The sequence below is a fragment of the Cinclus cinclus genome, chromosome 1, assembly GCF_963662255.1.
Source record: "Cinclus cinclus chromosome 1, bCinCin1.1, whole genome shotgun sequence".
Classification (NCBI taxonomy): Eukaryota; Metazoa; Chordata; class Aves; order Passeriformes; family Cinclidae; genus Cinclus; species Cinclus cinclus.
Window position 1 is genome coordinate 88,216,194 of NC_085046.1, and position 18,911 is coordinate 88,235,104.

Sequence of the window (18,911 nt, forward strand, 5' to 3'; positions counted from 1 at the left end):
AAAAGAGACATCTTTTTATTACAAGCTCTGCTTTGTTCTGCATTTTGACTGCTTTGTGTTTTTGTCTGCAGTCCCCACCCAAAGGTGCCACCATCCCCTACCGTCCCAAACCTGCCTCTGCACCTATCATTTTTGCAGGTGGCCAGGTAAGAGCAGACACCATTTTGGCTTCAGCTGGAAACCACACCGTCCTGGCCCAGCCTCAGCCAGCGCCCGTTAGTTTTCAACTTTTACTCTTTCTTGCCTGGTATAGTATTGATGTGCTTTGTCTACTGTGTGTGCTTACAGTTTGCAGGACAGGAGAACACTGCATTGCAAACTTTACACAAAATTGTGACAATCTCATATTCTACCAAGATTTAACCTTAACTTCTGTAATTAAGAAAAGTTTTCCCTTCTGCAGATTGAGAGGTGTCCAAATCAGGAGCTCATTGAATGGGGCAGCCCTGCTTATTGTAGTGATTGGGTTTTTTTTCCTTAACTTGTAGCTTCACTAGCAATAAAAGCAGTTTTGTCAATTTTCAGAGAAGATGAAACAGCGGGACAGTTCTGCTAATGAAAAGTGTGATTTTTCTCTCATAGTTTTCATAGTTTTTGGGACCAAACAGTGCATTTTGCAGTAAGGATTTACACACACATAATTTCCACTGCTTGTAGTCCCTCGGGACCAATTAGCAATGGAATTCCAAGGTGGCTGGAGCTACTTATATGCAAGTGGAGACCTTCCCAATCATGGTGTGGAACAGCCTGATTGATAACACAAGAACAGCATTCCTGTTTCTCTTTTATATAAGGAAGTTCCTGCTTCACCTTAGGCTGTATCAGTCAGGGTTCTCATCTGCCTTTAAAAACCTACATGCAATTGGTTCTTCTGTGTTTTTTAGTAATGTCAGAAATGGGTCTGCAGTGTGTGACAGAGGCGTAGCAGGAATGCTCTGCCACCATCCATTGCAGGGGGAATGCAGCTTTCACTGAAGAGCCAGTGATGAACAGAGCTGATAAATACCCTTTTTAAAACACCATGGAAGGATCACAAGGGGACCTGTGCAGCTACCAAACTTCAAGCAGTGGTGGAGGAGTGAGATGCTTCAGGCCCTGCCTAACTCAAGGGGAACCCAGCCTAGAGGAAGGCAGACATCTCTCTATTCAGGATTAACATATGTAAAGCCTCTCTGGCAGTAAGGGACCCCCACCCAACCAACATCTGAAGGAAACCCAAGGTGATGCCAAGGTCTCTTTTTAAGCAGTTACCCAATTACTGCACAGTGGAACATCTGCAGGCAGGTCCCCCCTCCCACACCATCAACCCATCCATCATCACCTTGGGTGTCAAGGGGTGTGGGCTGATGGCACAGATTGTGTCTCACCTCAGGCAATTTGGAGATCATATAAGAAGCTGAACATGGAGTTCCTGGTGGGGCTGAGTGCCCAAGGTGCTGCTGGCATTGTTGGTGTGACAACCCACACCACCACAGTCTGCTGGTGTATAAGGAAGCTCTTGCACCTCCCAAGTATATGCCAAAATGCTTCTGACAGCCATTGTCATGAACTATCTCTGATTTTTTTTCTTTGTCTCAGGGTTTTACCTTCTACTCTGTAATGATTTGTTCTGATGTATATCCAGATTTTCATAATCTGGATGTAGGAGCTTTCATCGTGCTTGAGTACTGTTAACTTGTTGTCATCAGAATAAGAAATGTGCTTCCTTAGTGACTAAAGCTGAATTGAAATGTAAAATAATGTGCCAGAAATTGGTCTATGACTAAAAGTTCAGAATCGTTTACTCCATATATGTAAATTTACACTGCAGTGCTTTCCTATTAAAAAAATGTGTGTGTATATATATGCCACAGCCCATTCTACCAGTGTTGTAATTGCCCCTGCCTTCAAAGATTGTATATGATTACTCAAAACCATTGAAACTGTTTGCTAGAGGGTGTTGAGCAGTTTGTATAAATAGTTTCAACTACCTTATGTTCAGGTCTAATAGCTCTTGTCATCTTCAGTTTTATCAGTTATAAAAGCATTCTCACTTTTCTAATGCAACCTTGTTGATGTGAGAAAGGGTGTAAGAGGCAGACACCTTCTGACTAAGCAGAATTTTTAAGAGAGTGCTTAAGGTGTGTTTGGACACTAGTATGGAATGACACTTTAACCAGATTTCATAAGTGGAAATTAATACCAAAAAAACAATTTATTAGCACTGTTAGTTCCATTCAACCTTTCAGCTAAGCTATCAGAAGTTATTTTTCTATTCTAAATTACATCATGGCTATCTTGAAAGGATTTTGTTTATACAATCGATAACATTAGCAAAATATAATCTCTAGTTTTCCTTAAGAAGTTGGGGTTCTTCCACTCTAAGTATTGCTTTTAATTCTCTTGTGCTTCTTTGATACTGCACTGCATAACAGAACTAAAAGGAAACTGAACACTGCCTTGCTCTGCCCCTACTGTTATTTAGCATGTGCAATGGTTAAATTGAAAATTTCTACCCCGTGTGCTACATTGGTGTTTAAATGGGTACTCAGAGGGTGCAGCTTTGCTTTATGTCTCTTACCAGTACCATGGTCTAAACTGAGGAAGATGTGCAGACCAGGTCATCCCTGCTGTTACTTACGTCAGTAGGGAAGTTGCCCTTGACTTTGATGGAAGCAGATCCATAGCCCATGTGCTCAGCAGAACATTACAGGACAAATGTCTCAGCAGCCTCTAATCAGGCGAATCAAGCCCCAGCCCTGAGCCCCAAAAACACATGGATCCCCTGAGAAGGGGTAAAGCAGGCAGAGACTGTTTTCTCAAGCTAAATCAATCAAATTACCTTTTGGCAGCCTGAGAAATTAAAACCTTTCTTTCTCTTTTTTTACTGAGGAAGAAAATTCAAGGCCCATCTTGTCCATTCTGGTTTGATGGTTTTCATGGAACACCAAGCAACCAAGTAAATCTGGTCTGAGCACTGAATGATCATTGTTTTTGTTAGTTCTCCAGTTTGTTTGCTTCCTCCTATGTATACATGGAAGTATGAGGGAGCAGAATGATGAGGGGTGACTTCTGTTAGGTTTGCTGGTGACTTTTTTGTGATGGGTTCTTGCTGGTTTGCAGACCATTGCTTGGAAACCAGCCATATAAAAGATGTTTTCTCAGATGGGTTTGAAGTTCAGCTGAGACCAGAAAAGACACTTGTGATCCAGCACAGATGCTCAGACACCAAAGCATGGTTTCCAAACTCACTGTTTGCTCATGGACCCAGCTGTAACCTCCCTGAAGATGCTGCTGTCCTTGGCTGAGCACAGAGCCCCTCCTCACTCAGGTTCTCCTCATTTGGTGAAACAGTTAAACAAGTTTCACTTGCTTGACTACATTTCCTTTAGACCCACTGATGGCAGTGATCTCTTGTTTTTGGGACTGGAACCTTTTCTTGTGATTTTTAACCCCTCAGTGATCATCCTAATTAGATGCTCATGCATGTTTGCCCGTGAACCTCCCATTGAGCCTGACACACACACTTCTCCCTCAAAACTGCTCATGTGCATGATGTTTGCCAGATTATGCCTGGCTTTGTAACTAATTTAAAAATTAAATTAAATGTTTCTGCTCCAGAAGGGAAATTTCACTGCAGAAATGTGCATCATGCAGTTGAGACATTAAAGGTTTTAATATCTGAACTCCATTAAATGAATTGTTTTATCATTTGCAGAGGATTCATTACTTTCTAAGAGGCCTTTTGTCAAATAAGCATTTTGCAAACTAAACTAATCATCTCTGTTCCTGTTTATAATTCTCCCACTACAAATATTTATGTTATAATTTGTCCTTCTGCTTTCCTGCCTGTCTAAGAACAAGCATATTAATTTTTTTCTGACATGCCATTCCTTTCTTATGTAATAGAAAATCATAAAGTCTCTGTAGTTGGTGTTTTGTAAGGCACTCCAGAGAGTGGAACAGGACCATCAGGAGAGACAAAGGGCTGTGCTTACGGCTGCCAGGCATGCCACCCTATCCCTCCTCACTTGTGCTTTTTTTGCCCCACACCTCACCCCAGTGCTGCCAGAAATGATACCAGAAACTACATCCCTTGCACTGCTCTTGTGGTGCAGAGTGTCTGGATTTGGAGGGAGGATACGTGGCTTGTTGTGGAAGATATGGCCACCCACCATGCTGGGGGTGTCCATGATGCTTCTGTCTCCAAATTTGCCTGCTGGCCCTTTGCCCAGGCACTGCAGGACAGGCTTCCATCAGCACACATGCTCAGGTACCACTGGCACAGCAGCTTGGGCATGAACTCTGTGAGGTGCCCCAGGGCACACTGTTGCTGGTGCTTGGCATCTGTGGATGTCAGACCAGGTGGCTCAGAGCTGGCTGGCACACATGGCCCTGAACACATGTGGCAGTCAGGGGCTAGAGGACAGGGCCAGGCATCCCTTGAGCAGGTCCATCCCCGCCTCACCATGCCTCTTGCTGCTCTGGCATCAGCATCTTCCTAGGTGCATTGGTGTCACTGGCCACCCCCTTTGCTCCTTCCTTGACCCCGTCAGTGTCCTCAGCTCTGCTCCTGGCAGATAGTACTGGACTAAAGAGAGGTCCTGAGGGCCAAGATCGTCAGAGCTTGGGCAGTGGCTCTTGGTGTTCTCCGCTTGCAAGGGGGACATGGGCAGCCTGACAGAGACCTTTCTGTACCATGCCAAGGGTTATCAAGAAGCACAAGACAATTAAACCTCACTCAGTGTGGAAAGTAGTGCAGGTGGCATTTGCTGGGAGGGGCCATGAAAAGCTTTACTGATGAGAACAGGAATGCTGCTTGTCCCCCCTGACTAACCTGTGTCTTAACTGTGCTTCTTGTTTGCAGGCGTTCACGATTCAGGGGCAGTATGCCATCCCTCATCCAGACGTGAGTCCAGCACATGTAAATTACTCCCGTTTTATTCCTCTCTCTCTTATTTGTTCTGGGCAGCATTTGCTTTCTGCAGTTAGCAATAAAGACATGGCCTAAGGACATCTTTCCTGGCCAACACGCTGTATAGCCAAGTATTAGCCCAGCTGCACCTCTCACCTTGTGTAATAATTGCTAGAAAGTACAATGGCCCAGGAACAAATGACAGTTATCTTGGTCTCTTTGCATGTGATATATTTGAGTTCTTTTAATATGTAATTCTACAGTAATTAGTTAATATTAACAATAGCCATTACATGTAATAACAGTAGAGATGTCATTTATAACCAGTTCTGTTTTTTTTTTTTCTCTACGGTAGATTAGAATGAATGATTAAACCTTTTATTTTTCAATATAATTTTAATTAATCCAGTTTTAGAACACGTAAGATGGTTTCTCTGCTCTGAAATAATTCCATTTGATTGGTTAGTTCTAATTTCCCATCCTGCCCTGCAGTTGACCAAGCTTCACCAGTTGGCTATGCAGCATCCCCCCTTTACTCCCCTTGGGCAGACAACCCCTGGTTTCCCTGGTACGTACCCATGACCCCCTGGGGATGTCCTTCTTCTTAACAGCTTTGTTTCCCGTGGTCATTACATCATTTTAATAATAAATGTGGTCAATGGCCAGCAATCCTTCTCTTTTTACACATTAATCTCTCTTCTTCCCTCCCATGCCTCTGTTACATTTCCTTTCATCATTACTTAAAACATGCTTTGTTTGTTACTTTTATTAATCACTACTGCTTCATTTCTGCCCTTGGCTAAAAGCCCTGAGTTTCTTCTGTTCAGTCCTTGCAACGTTATTGTGGACCATACAGTATGTACCAGCTGGTTCTGATGGAAGTGCTTGGGCGTGCTTCTTGTCCATGCTTTGGTGACATGGATCAGAGAGAAGCAAACATGGGAAAACAGTTTGTACTCATGGCACAGAAACACCAATTAAAAAAACTATGGCATGCTAAAAGCTGAATTCCTGTAGAGCCAAATGTCTTGAGAGCTTCTGTAATCATCACTGCTGGGACAAGTGCCTCACTTCCTGCTAGATAACACAGATATAGCTACAAAATGCAGTGGAAATTTAGATAAGGACTTAAAATTTGCTCCATACTTAATAAAGCTGAGGCTGAATTCTTGATTGAAGAGTGAGAAGTCAATTAAAACTGCAAATGAACAATTTTACTGTGCTTCACAACATACACGATTGGCATCTAAAAACTTCACAGAACAGAAGTGCATCTGTACTGGTACATGCTTTGTATGGCAAATAACATTTTATCACATACATCACAAATTCTTTGAGCAACTTGAATATTTTATATACAGTGTGACATAAACTCATGCAATTCATAATTGAATGTAAACAAATAAAATTAGTCACCTTTTATGTAATTTTTTTTTAATATTCTAGTTAGAAATTACTATTTTGGAATATCTTTACGGATAATACAATAAACACCAAAAAATGAGAAAATAAGAGAAATATTCATGATATCAAAACATACTTTTGTTTCTTTGTGGTGTATCTGATAAAATAGCTGCTAGTAATACTAAATGGCCTTTCCTAGCTTTGTATTGTCCTTATTCTTGTCATTAACATCCTGCTCCTTAATCTTTTCCTGGTTATATTTGTGAGATGTACGTTTTTGTAATGTTACCGTGTGTTAGAGCAGCAATTCCATTTTTCCTGAGCATTCTCCTTTTGTCCACCCAATTTACAAACAAATGTATGCAGCTTAGAGTACTTTGTCCATTTCCCTTCCAAAATCACCCTTCCCAACATTTCTTCAGCAACTAATCCCACATATAATTTCCTGATTTTCTTAGGTTAATTTCTTCATCCTTATTTTTTTTTTGTTATTTTTCATAAATACTTATTTTGTTCAGCTAGTTGTTCATTTGGCATCTGATTTAATTTTTCATATTCTACAATTCCTAGTAGACAGGTCCAATCTCAGCCATCCGTTAATTTGTCAATTGATGTGCTTAGAACAAGCTTCAGAGACTAGTTTTAGAGGAAACCCTTCATTTTCTAGAAGCTTTTTATGATGACCCTGTGGAATCTCATGTGACATTTGTTGCTTTGGTGGGTTAAAGGTTAATTAAAATAAGACTCATTTAAAATTTGTCCAGCCCTCTGAGTTTTGCATCCTTTGCTTTCTTTTCTTTTTCACTAGCAGCTCTCTATTTTTCTTTGCTCCTTTCTTTTCTCTCCTTTTTTTCCCTCTCCTTTCTGTATGTTTCCTTCTTTAAAATTTCATTTGTTGTGTCTTGCCCTTCTTGCAAACAGCTGGCGTAACATTTTCCCTCTGTCCCCTGAATAGGACTGGATGCCACTACTCCAACCAGTTCCCATGAACTTACTATTCCCAATGATGTAAGTGGACCAATAGTCCGTGTCTCTTTCTCTTCTCTCGCTCCTCTGCCACCAGAGGGGACACCTCTAACCTTTGGCTGATCTGTGAACACCAGCCCCAGAATAAACTGTGCAGCACTCAGTCTGTGGGGAGGGGTGCAAGGGGTTGGTGAAATGCTGGATGGCAGCAGCAGGAGTGACTGTCCCCTCTCATGCCTTTTGGTGACAATGCCACGGGGCTTCACTGGCTTCACGAAAGCCTGGGTTCCCAAAACTCATCTCTCGGGTGGCACTGACACGGGTGGTCTCAGCAGAGGGGCCAAAGGGGATGGAAGAACTTGCAGCTCCGTGTGCTGTGTGTTGGGCTGGAGTCCTCCATGCCCATCTCCACTGAACTCCACACTTAACCAAGATGGAATTTTCCCTAGCCAAAAAGATACTTTGGAAATGTAAAGGTGCAGTATAAGGATTTATTTAAAAAACAAGGGCTAGAAACACTCCTGCTCCAGCAGCTCTGGGTCGGCTGTGATCGACAGACTCAGTGTCCATGAACAACATGGTGCTGAATCTTAAAACAGTTCAAAATGCCCAACTCATATGCTGGGCATCACATAAAAATGCCTTAATTAATTCAATTTCATAGTAGACAGGGTTGTGGTCTTTTTTCAGTTTTCATTACATATGAGTCACTTGGAAAATGGAAGTTTTCCCCTCCAGTAAGAAAAGCTTTGAAGCATGAGCGGGAACACAAATAACAATTATTTAAATATTAAATATTACTTAAGAGATACTTACAGTATTGTGCAAGCCCTATTAAACTCAGTGGCAATGATTTACAGTAAGAAAAAGATACAGAATCATGAAGAAGTGGAGGTGTGAGTGCTGAGAGTTCTTAAGCTTTCTGTTTTGTAAAAAATTCACTGCTGATTCATCAGTTGCTGCTTTGCAACCGGATTCATTTTCTGTTGAGAATTTTTTAGGAGCACCTTCTTTCTCCTTACAGCACAAGTTTCTTAATTTCACTTTCAGGCAAATGTTGTTCTTGCCATCAGAGATGTAAATCCAAGGTCACCCTTCTGACTTACCTTCGTTCAGGGTTCATAGCAGAGGAGAGGGAAAAAGTTTGCCTTGGGTCCTGTAGTGCAATAGAAAATTTTTAAAAACCATCAGTTTCTCATCCATGAGGTGTGAAATGCCCCAGCTCAGCACTGTCAGTGCAAAACAAACACTAATTCACACAATGCTTCTCATAGAAAGTTTTTCTGGCTATGCAGTGTGTCTTGCTGTTGTTGCTAAAGGAGCAAAGCCAAGATCAAAATGGGGTTAGGCTTAGGAAGAGCCTGCAGGAGCTCTACAGGTGGTGAGAGGGAGTTCTGATGTTTGCATGGTGTCAAGGTGTACATTAGAGGACCAAAAGGTTGGTGCTGCCCACCTGAACTCTGTGTGCACCTATCTGTGTGTGCACACCCAGGGTTGCAGAACAGAGGGAAGAGCAGGCTCTTGTCCTGTCAGGTAGCAGGAGCTGCTTGGGAATTTTGCAGGTGCCTTCCCTGATGCCTCCCACTGTGACCATGCATACTGGTGTCTCGTGTCCCCATCACAGCTGCACTAGGGCTGCTCTCCAGACAGCCCAGTGCCAAAAATGTATTTCTTTCTATCAGCAGTGGTGTGACCAGCAGGACCAGGACAGTGCTTGGCTCTGGTGAAGCTACACCTCAAATGCTGTGTTCACAGTTTTGGGCCCCAGAGTTCAGGAAAGACAGTGAAGTGCTGGAGCAAGTCCAGAGAAGGGCAGTGAAGCTGGTGAAGGGTCTGGAGCACAAGTCCCATGAGGAGCCGCTGGTGGAGCTGGGGTTGTTTAGCCTGAAGAGAGGAGGCTCAGGAAACCCCTTTGTTCTCTGTAACTACTTGAAAAGAGACTGTAAGCAGGTGGAGGTTGTTCTCTTCCCCCAGGTGAGTGATAGGAAGAGAGGAAATGTTGCAGGATGTTGCACCAGAGGAGGTTTAGTTTGGATGTTAGGAGAAATGTCTTCACTGGAGGGGTGGTCAGACACTGGAACAGGCTGCCCAGGGAAGTGTTCATCCCTGGAAGTGTTCAAAAGGACACGTGGAAGTTTTCAAGTGGACATTGTGGATAGGGCACTTGAGGTCTTGGTTTAGGGTGAAATGATGGTGCCATGTTAATCATTGGGCCCCCTGACCTTAGAGTCTTTTACAACCTTAACGATTCAAAGAGAAATAAGGATATGAGGGAGACAGAGGGAAATGAAGCAGTGAGGGAGCAGGATGAGAAGGCACCAGCACCATCAATCAGATGCTGTGTGTGGAGCAATTGTCAAAGCAATTTGACTTTGCTTTCCCAATAAGTATCTCCTAGTCCCAGTTTTGATGGACAGGCTGTCAGTGTGGCTCAGTGATTATTTATCTGGCTGAAGGTGAAGGAAGCTGCAGGTCCTGGCATGGAACTGCAGTGCAGCCCTGAAACTGCCCATGGTTTGTCCCCTGCTCCAGCTCCAGGGGCTCCAGGGATCCCCTGTGCTGCATGAGTTCCACAGCTTTCTTATAATTTGTGCTTATCTGTGTAAAAGTCCAGCACGCATGAGAACACCACGAGATTTGCAAATACCTACATACTTTGCAGCTACCAGAGAAATCAGTGTATAGCTACATGTGCTGCATACTTTTACATACTTTTTAAAACCAAGATAATGTTAAGCATGCCTCAGTAAGAACATGATAGATCAAAATCAGATATAAAGACAATGAGGAGATGAGAGTTTACCCTTGTCTACGGCAAATAGATATTAATAGCCTTTTACAAATTACATAGCTTCATATTAGAATAAATTTTCCTCACTCCCTCTGGCATTTAGGCAGTGTCAGAAATTTATTTTTCTATTATTAATAATTTCTGTAACAACATCATACTGCTTTCTTCATACAGGATGCTGACAATTGCAGTTAACCCTGTTGCTCAATAACAAAGCAATACTGGAGAATAAAAAAATATTTCTTTTACAGAAAGTTATTTTCCACATGCTAAAAGCTGAGGCTTCCTCTTCAAATAATGAATTCAGAAGATTTGCCTTTCTAGGTTTTTCCATAACTTCTACATAACTCCAAAAAGAGAACAAAGAGGATACATCCTCCCAGTCCATCTCAGAAGTCATCTTGGTCCTTATCTAGTATCTCATTTTGCTTATCAAAGCCTCTTACAGGGGCATTTGGTTGTCTTTCTTTCCTTGCTGGGATCTTGTCTGTCCTTCCACTGCTGCTGAAGTTACACAATATGAGTGTGTTTCACCTAAATCCCAGAATAAAATGGCATAAACGGGTCCTTAAAAGAACCTTAAAAGAAAGAAATGGTACCCTTGGGTGTAGATAGCAGATGTCTTAAGATTTCTTAAGTCAATACTCCAAAACATCCATTGAGAGTAAATGAACAAACCAATAATTTAAAAATCTTTGTCATAAAAGTTAGGCATATTTTGCATATATGTGGGAGAGGCAGCCAGGGACAATCAACAGGAAAGCAACTTACCCCAGAGAAATCACCAAGAACATTTTAAGGCAGCTATAAATCTGATCATTACTCCATAGAAACAGAAGTGTCCATCCATCCAAGATGGATATGGCAGCTTGAAGAATTGCCTTTATTTTCCTATGGTACCTTAAATATTTCCCTGCCAACGTGTGGGACCCACACATGCAAAATGTTCTCGGAGCAGCCCACATTTTCTCAGTTTACTATATGGCTTGTTGCAAAGTCTGTGCAAGTTTTGTGGTCCAGATTTTGCATTGTTGTCACAAGGAAATTTCTTAACATTATTATTGTTTTGTTTTTAAGAGATACAGAGTATTTAAGCATCTTTTTCCAGGCCCTGCTGCAAGTTTGTAAAGAACTATAACCTGCCTCAGGAGATATTTCCCCCTATACAGTACTCTGCCCCAGGCCTTCTAGTTAAAAAAACAGACCAACCCAAATCTGAAACTAGGAGTTCCAGCCTGTATCTTTTTGAAAAGAGATTGAAGAGTCTCATTCATGATGAGCACCTGCTTGCTGAACTAATGCAGAGGCTGTGCCAAAGCAAGTGAACTTGCTGTGTGTTGGCAGCAGGGAACTAGGGGGAGCCTTGAGTACCTGTGGACAAGTGTGGTCAACCCCTCTGCTCCTAACAGCAGATACCAAGCTGCAGTGGCTAATTCTTGGCCCTTTTTACAAGCACTACATTTTAAGAAAGGAAATGGATTCTTTATTACCAGTGTTTAAAATCTCCAGGCAGTTTCCTGTGGCAGTCAATGTCAGTGCTCTAGCATTACAGGAAAACAAGTAAATAAATAAATAAGTAAATAAGTAAATAAATGTAAAGCATTTATATTTAGCATTATGAGGAAGATAAAAAATGGAAGAGAGGTACCTGAACCAGAGATGCCATAGCATATTGGGAGAAACTATCAGCATCAGTAATTTGGAGGTGAGAGGAATTATAGGACACCTTCAAATCCCATGCTTTAAGAGTCCAGACTCCTGACTTAGTCCTGTTTCCATTCGTGCCAGCAGAACTTTATTGATGAACAGAGTAAAGCTAGAAAAAGGCAAGAAGCAGAACATGTGTTTTAGGGTTGGTTTGTTTGGAGGATTTTTGGACAAGTAGAAATGAGGTATGTTGAAGGGGAAGACAGTCACAGGTGGTGTAGAGAAAGTGGAAAGGGAACCATTTTTGCCTGGTGCTCACAGATGGAGGAGGGTACACCAGCTGAAATTTCAGGATGTCCAAACAAATGGTGATACTTACGCACAACACATCAGCAAGTTCTGCAAGTCATTGCCATTGCCCTTGGACAGCAAAAGGAGAAACAGGTTCAAAAAGAAATTGTCAGACAGATGGACTATGGAGCATAAAGGCAGAGATAGCAGCTACTGCTCAGGTGGTCTGTAAGCCTTAGGAGGAAGCTTGAAATTCCAGTAGAAACTTTATTTTATGCCTCACACTTGTTTTATGCCTCACACTTGTTTTATCTTTTTTTTTTTTTTTTCTTCAAGGGTAGGCTACTGCCACAGTCAGAGACAGACCACTGGGCTTGATGCACATCTGATATGAGCTCTTCCTGCTGAGTCTTGAAAGAAATATATATGCATATACATGTACATGCTCTGTGTGTGTGTATGTACATATGTGTATATTAAAGATACTAATAATACAGGTATTCAGAGAATCACAAAGTGGGTCAGGGTTACAGGGACCACAGTGGGTCATCTGGTCCAACCTCCCTGCTCCAGCAGGGTCATCTTAGAGCACAGGCACAGGATTGTGTCCAGATGGTTCATTAATATCTCCAGTGAAGGAGACTCCACCACCACTACGGACAACCTGTCCCAGTTCTTGGTCACCCATACAGTGAAGAAGTTCATCCTCACATCCAGATGGAACTTCCTCTACATCAGTTTTTGCCCATTAATTGCCTCTTGTCCTGTTGTTCAGCACCACTGAGAAAAAGAAGAAATTCTTTCTGGATGCACCCTCCTGGCACCTTCCCTTCAGATCCTGACATTCATGAGGTCCCCTCTCAGCTGTCTCTTCTCAAGGCTGAACAGGCCAAGTTCTCTCAGCCTTTCTCATAATAGAGGTGCTTCAGTCCTTTACTCATCTTTGTGGCACTGCACTGGACCTGCTCCAGGAGCTCCATGTCTCTCTTGTCCTGAGGAGCCCAGAACTGGACAAAGCACTCCAGATGTGGCCTCACCAGGGCTGAGTAGAGGGGCAGGATGACTTCACTTGATCTGGGGCCAGTGTTATTTATTCCTAATGCTCCCTAGGATCTCATTGTCCTTCTTGTCCCCAAGGGCACACTGCTGGTTCATGGACAGCTTGTTGTCCACAAAGATTCCCAGGTCCTTCACCACAGAGCTGCTTTCCAGCAAGTCAGTCCCCGCATTTGTTGCATTTCAGAAGGTTCCTCTCTGCCCATCTCCCCACCCTGTTGAGGTCCCTCTGAAGGGCTGCACAGCCCTCTGGGGTATCACCCACTATTCCCAGCTTTGTGTCATTGGGGAACTTGCTGAGGAGGCCTCTGCCCCTTCATCTGAGTCATTGATGAACAAGTTAAACAATACTGGGCTCAGTACAGAACCCTGGGGGACACAAGTGACAGGCCTTCAGCTGAACCCTGTGCCACTGATGATAGTATTTATTAGTAAGTTTAGTATTAGAGTACAGAATATAGTAGGCTTGGTATAGTCTGTGGTAGGTCTGGCTCCTCTCCCAAATGGGCCAGAGATGTTCGGATGCGGTTTCCATCTGATTCCATCTCAGAGCAAGACATCTCAGGCAGGTGTCTTTATGTGAAACCAAATGCTCATAACCAAATGTCCCTTGAACTTCTTCAAGAACACATCAGCTCTTGAATACTCAGGTCCTGCTCAAATTTCAGTGTAAGTAACATGTAATGACAAAGGCACCCCAGAGAGAGCCCAAGCCCCCAGCACTACTATCCTTCCTGCATGGCAGATGGAGTTGTGTGTTCTGCATGAGCCATGGGCCATGTCATAGCTTGCAGAGGCTGTCCAAGCATCTTGTCACAGCAACGAAAGGTGACTTTGGAGAGCTTCAGGCCAAAAGTTACCAAACCTGTCTTCCAGACACAGCATCAGCAATGTCCTTGACCAGTGTGAACTGAATCCTCACTACGTAACTCACACTCAGCTAGGAGATGGCACATTCTTTGCACTGACCCACCTGGGTGACAAGCTGGGCATCTCTGGAGGACCCCCAGCACATACAAGTGGCAGCTTGCTGAGTGACCCAGCAGGTGCCTTCTCTGCCTGTGCTCTGGTGCTCTCCTCGCCTGTGCCAGCTTCACTGCAGACCATGGAGGCCAGTGAGGCTGAGGCATCAGAAGCGGAGGCTAAAGGATCCCTGTGCTGCCCAGAGGTAGCCAGTGCAGGCACACTGGTGCACACACAGACAGGCCAGAGGCTTCCTGGTGAAGCTCACACCAGTCCTCTGCACTGGCATGTGTAGTCACACACTGAGAGATTCTTGGGATAAGGACAGGGAGCTCAGCAAGGCCCTCCTGTTGTAACGAGATGGGAAATCCTGTGTGTGTTTTCTGCCAACCCATTTTCCCCCCCATGTGGTTGCTCCTCTTGTGCTCGTCACATCTTGGTCCTTGTTTCAGCTACCTGGGTATCCACTTTGGCTTTCTGTTTGTCCCTGAGTGTGAAGCAAGGATTGCGTTCGGAGGTTTTTTCTTCTTTTGATAAAATGTCTGGACAATGTGAATCTGTTTCTTGCCAGTTACTCCAAGTACTACAGTACCACAAAGGGCAACAGGTCAGGGCCTCAAGCAACAGGAAGAGTGGGAGGGGAAGGGCAGTCTCTGCATCTTGACATATCCTTCTGCAAAACTGGCACCATTATCCCAGTATCAACAGACCTGTAGAGCAAAGTTTCCGTTTTCTACTCATTCTGGCCATGGCTGAGCTTCTCAGCACCCATCCTTCCTTAACACAGAACAAAACCCCCCTTATCACCCTTACAGAAACCAAAACCTCTCAGCCTCAGCAGCTGGCTCTATGCCCACTTGTTCCTGGGGGCTTCCCATGCTGGAGGAACAACACCCTGGGACACACATGCACACCCATACAGCTCAGGCTCAGTTCTATTCACAAGAGTTTGGGTAAGTTTCTGTAAAGGAAGGCAGACGAATTTCAGTCTCTTCCGATGCCTGCTTCTGCCTGCAGTCAGAGAGCTGTAAATCCCACTGACTTTAATGCACATTACCTGGCCAAGCAAGAATCATGTGTACCCAGGGAGGTGTAGGGCTGTCAGTGCTCTGGAAAGGTGCTGAGCCATGCACAGCAGCTGTGGATGGTCAGCCTGACTTCCAGCTCCTGCTCTTGGCTTGCTGCTGCCCCTGGAAAGTCAGGCGGGGCTGTGGTTTGGTTTTCTCAACATCACAGCGCGTTGTCATTTTCTACCATGGGAGACAGTGAAACAGTCTTGAAATACCAGAAACAAGATACTGACTTAACCATGTAGCAGCAAAACTGGATCTAGAGGCATATGACCATAGAGCTAGTAGACTGCACTAAAGATTCCTTCCAAACAGCAGAGCAAAAATCTTTTTGTTTGCTACTGAGCTGCTCATAACCATGTTTTAGCAATACTACAGATTGCAGTTAAGTGGTTTTTGCTTGTGTCTGTGGCACTAATCTCAGTCTTTGTCCCGCTCCAGTTAATAGGCTGCATTATTGGCAGACAAGGCAGTAAGATAAATGAAATCAGGCAGATGTCAGGAGCGCAGATCAAGATTGCTAATGCCACAGAAGGCTCCGCAGAACGGCAAGTTACAATCACAGGATCCCCTGCAAACATCAGCTTAGCACAGTACCTCATTAATGCAAGGTAAGTTGGCTTTGTAAGTGATCATGCTTCTGCGAGATTGCTCTGTCTGCTCTCCAGCAAATGTCTGTCCTGGGTAGATCCAGAAAGTTGCTTTGCAGTGTCCATTTTGCATAGTATTACTCAATTCCTAATGGTTTGTAAAGGCTGTGTCATTAGAACCTGTGTTTGCTGTTGGTTTATATGGAAAGGAGCTTAATCCAGTGTGATTCCGGGTACATGTTGAATGACAAAAGCCACAAAATCTGAATATTCATATTAGCATCCACCTAAAATATCAGTGGATAAGTTAAATTAAATTACAATCATGAATTGTTTAGAGGAAAATACTTTTCACAGATCCATTTTACTGTCCTGAATAGCAATTATAGTGAAACAGACTGCAAAATAGATTTAATTTACCAGGTGGAAATTGTCACTAAGAGTTGATAAACTGACATTAGGTTGCTGAAGAGGCACAGGATTTGCTTCTTCAGAGACAGCACAACAAATCTGTAAGAAGCATTCCCTAATGAGTCAGGGTGAGACTATCTGCTTCTCCACTTCCTGGTCCCAGAATTAATGAAAGCACTGGCTGTTTAGCTGCCATGGTGATGGCTTAGTTCTCTTAACAGTTTTTATATGATTATTTAGAAGAATACCAAAATTGATCCCACTTTTATTTGCAATTACGTGGAGAAGAAAGTGCAATGGATATAGTGCTGTCTCATAGATCTACTTATAATTGCTGGACTGAGGCAAATATGTGGTGGGGGAGGGGGAGTAGCTATGTATTTTATGGTGCTTTTTTCTTTTATTTTCTTCCCCCTCCCCCCCCCAAAAAAAAAAAAAAGAAAAAATACTGTGATATGAATCAAGCTTTGTGTTTAACTATGTTTGCTGTTAAGGTAGTACAAAGTATGTGATTTATGTGGGAGTTGCAGTCACAGCAGGTCTACAGCTTCCTGTGGTCCAGCCTCCCCTCCATCCCAGTTTTGTAGAGCACCACTGCAATGGTTGGAGTGGAGGAACAGGATGTTTTTGCAGCTCTGTGTTATAGCAGACCAAAATACTGCTTTTTATAATTTAGTCTGAAAGCAGCTTCCTAGGGAAAGATATATATAGGGATGGCACTGTGAAAACTAAGATAAACCATTTCCAGAATCTTAAAGCAACCTACAGCTCTTTTGAATTATATTCTTTGTAGCAAATGTAAGTCACGTCCGTAAGCCCTGTAATCAAATAAAAATGTGTTCCCTCCTTTAACCCTTAAGGATATGTTCTTCTCTTGGTGTTCAGGGATTCCCCACACATCGAGACGAGAATAGACCCCTTCATTTTTAGTTGCACAAACACCATATGGCATGCATCTGGATCTCAGAAGATAACAATTTAGGATCTTGAAGACAGCTAAAGCATGCAAATAAAATAACGCACTTATTAATGGAGTTGCAGTGAGCTGCTCACCAGAGACAGAAACTCTAGTGAACAAAACTGTTTGACTCACTTTAGAAAAGTCTGTGAACTCTCACACTTCTGTTGATTACTGTTTAATGATTCTTGTGGTGGAATGGGATCTATATGAGGTCTTCTTTTAACATGCTTTCGCAAAGAAGAAAACTCCTCAGCAGTCATATACCACGGATCTCTATCTATACCCTGTAAAACCAGAAACAAAGTATTTTGTTCCTGTTAAATTTCTAGATAGAAGTCATCTGTTACCTTCATCTACAATAAATCATCATATATTATTATGTACCTTGTGTTGGAACTGTATTTAGATGAAGTGACTTCATTTGTAAATGAAGACTCTTAATGTGTAATAAATTAAGTTGTAAGGTAACATAGGCAATTAAGGTAACTTTTTCATTTAAAAAAAAAAAAATGACACTGTTCCAGACGTCTCCTTTCACATGAGACAATGCTGTCCAGCCAGGTGCCACCACAGCAGCAGTACGAGTTCAGTCGCACTGGAGGAAGACTGAGAAGCTGTGAGGCAGGTGGGAGGTTTGCTCTAGTGAGGTTTAGGTGCTGGGGTAGGACAGAGGTGCAGAGCCAGGCTGCTGCTGCTGCTGCCTCCATGTGCTGGGAGCCACCTCCTAAACCTGCCACAAGTGATGCCATCTCTTTTAAAGACGGTGGCATAAAACAGCTTTGGGGAAGAGATGATTACAGCACCTAGACTGCCCAAAGTGTAGTGTGGTATGTGAATATAATAATTACAAGAAATAACAGCCGTATAAGCATTCAGCACAAGGTAGATCTTTTTCTCCCCTACAAGATCTATTGTTCATGGGAATTGGTTTCCAGGTCCAGTAATTTCTGCATAAACTAATGTCTTTCAGCAACGTAAGATGTAAAAAACCAAAATTATCTATCCTGAAACATACTGTGTGTATCTTCAAGCTATCCTCCAACCAAAGTTGCTATCTATAGAATAATTTATCACCTTGCTTTAAGAATTTTATTGCAATCTGGTGTTGGATATGTACATAGTATATTCTAAATTATAGATATATAAATATATTGATATAATATCAAGACAGAGATTTAAATCTTCATAAAGTATTGGTCTGATTCTGTATTGCTTACCCGAGCGCTGGCCTCTGTACAAATAGAGTGTGTCTTAGCTTGTTTGCAGTAGAAATGTCTTTTTTCCTGTAAAGCCTTCTGCCTCTTTAACTGTAGTAACTAGATTTTCATTACCCAGTTTCATCTTCTTGCTTTTATTAAGGTTGAACTGCATTTTAGTTTTCCTGTGTAATATCTGACTTTGGATTATAAATGAATTTAGCCAGCAGCACTTGCTCCTTGTTGAAGGGCAGTTTTCTGACGGTATTTTTTTGTGAGAGGTTCATTCACAGACCCAACAGGACTGCCAAAGCCCTACCTGCTCCCTTCACCAGTTTTAATGCAGGATGTGGCTGGCCTTCAGTGTATGTATTCAGAAGGTGCAGGCCTGCAAAGGGACAGCGTAAAATTGTCACTGTGAAGTTTTGTATGAAGTATGCCTCAGCCGCTTTCAGATGCAATGTGCTGCATCCACAGTTGGTTTGGGAAACTGCCACTGCCATAGGACAGCTGATAGCTAACCTGATGAACTCCCAGTTTTTGTGTTGCCACCAGTAATAAACGGGAAACAGGGCAAATTATACTACAGTCATACCTGTGAGAGTAAACCAGAGAGAGGGAATTGGAATGGCTGCTATCAACACCAGCCTTTTGGCCTGTGGGATCTGCTC

The 18,911-nt window shown here is 42.9% G+C and overlaps 1 protein-coding gene across 1 annotated transcript in view; it reads left to right on the forward strand.

Moving 5' to 3' along the window:
* Positions 1–18,911, forward strand: part of LOC134048402 (poly(rC)-binding protein 3-like) — a 47,915-nt gene that overhangs the window by 26,119 nt on the left and 2,885 nt on the right. The window contains exons 7-11 of the mRNA XM_062500145.1: positions 72–215; positions 4,847–4,903; positions 5,387–5,462; positions 7,254–7,306; positions 15,524–15,693. Of these exons, the coding sequence (XP_062356129.1) occupies positions 72–215; positions 4,847–4,903; positions 5,387–5,462; positions 7,254–7,306; positions 15,524–15,693 (500 nt within the window). The remainder of the gene's footprint in view (positions 1–71; positions 216–4,846; positions 4,904–5,386; positions 5,463–7,253; positions 7,307–15,523; positions 15,694–18,911) is intronic.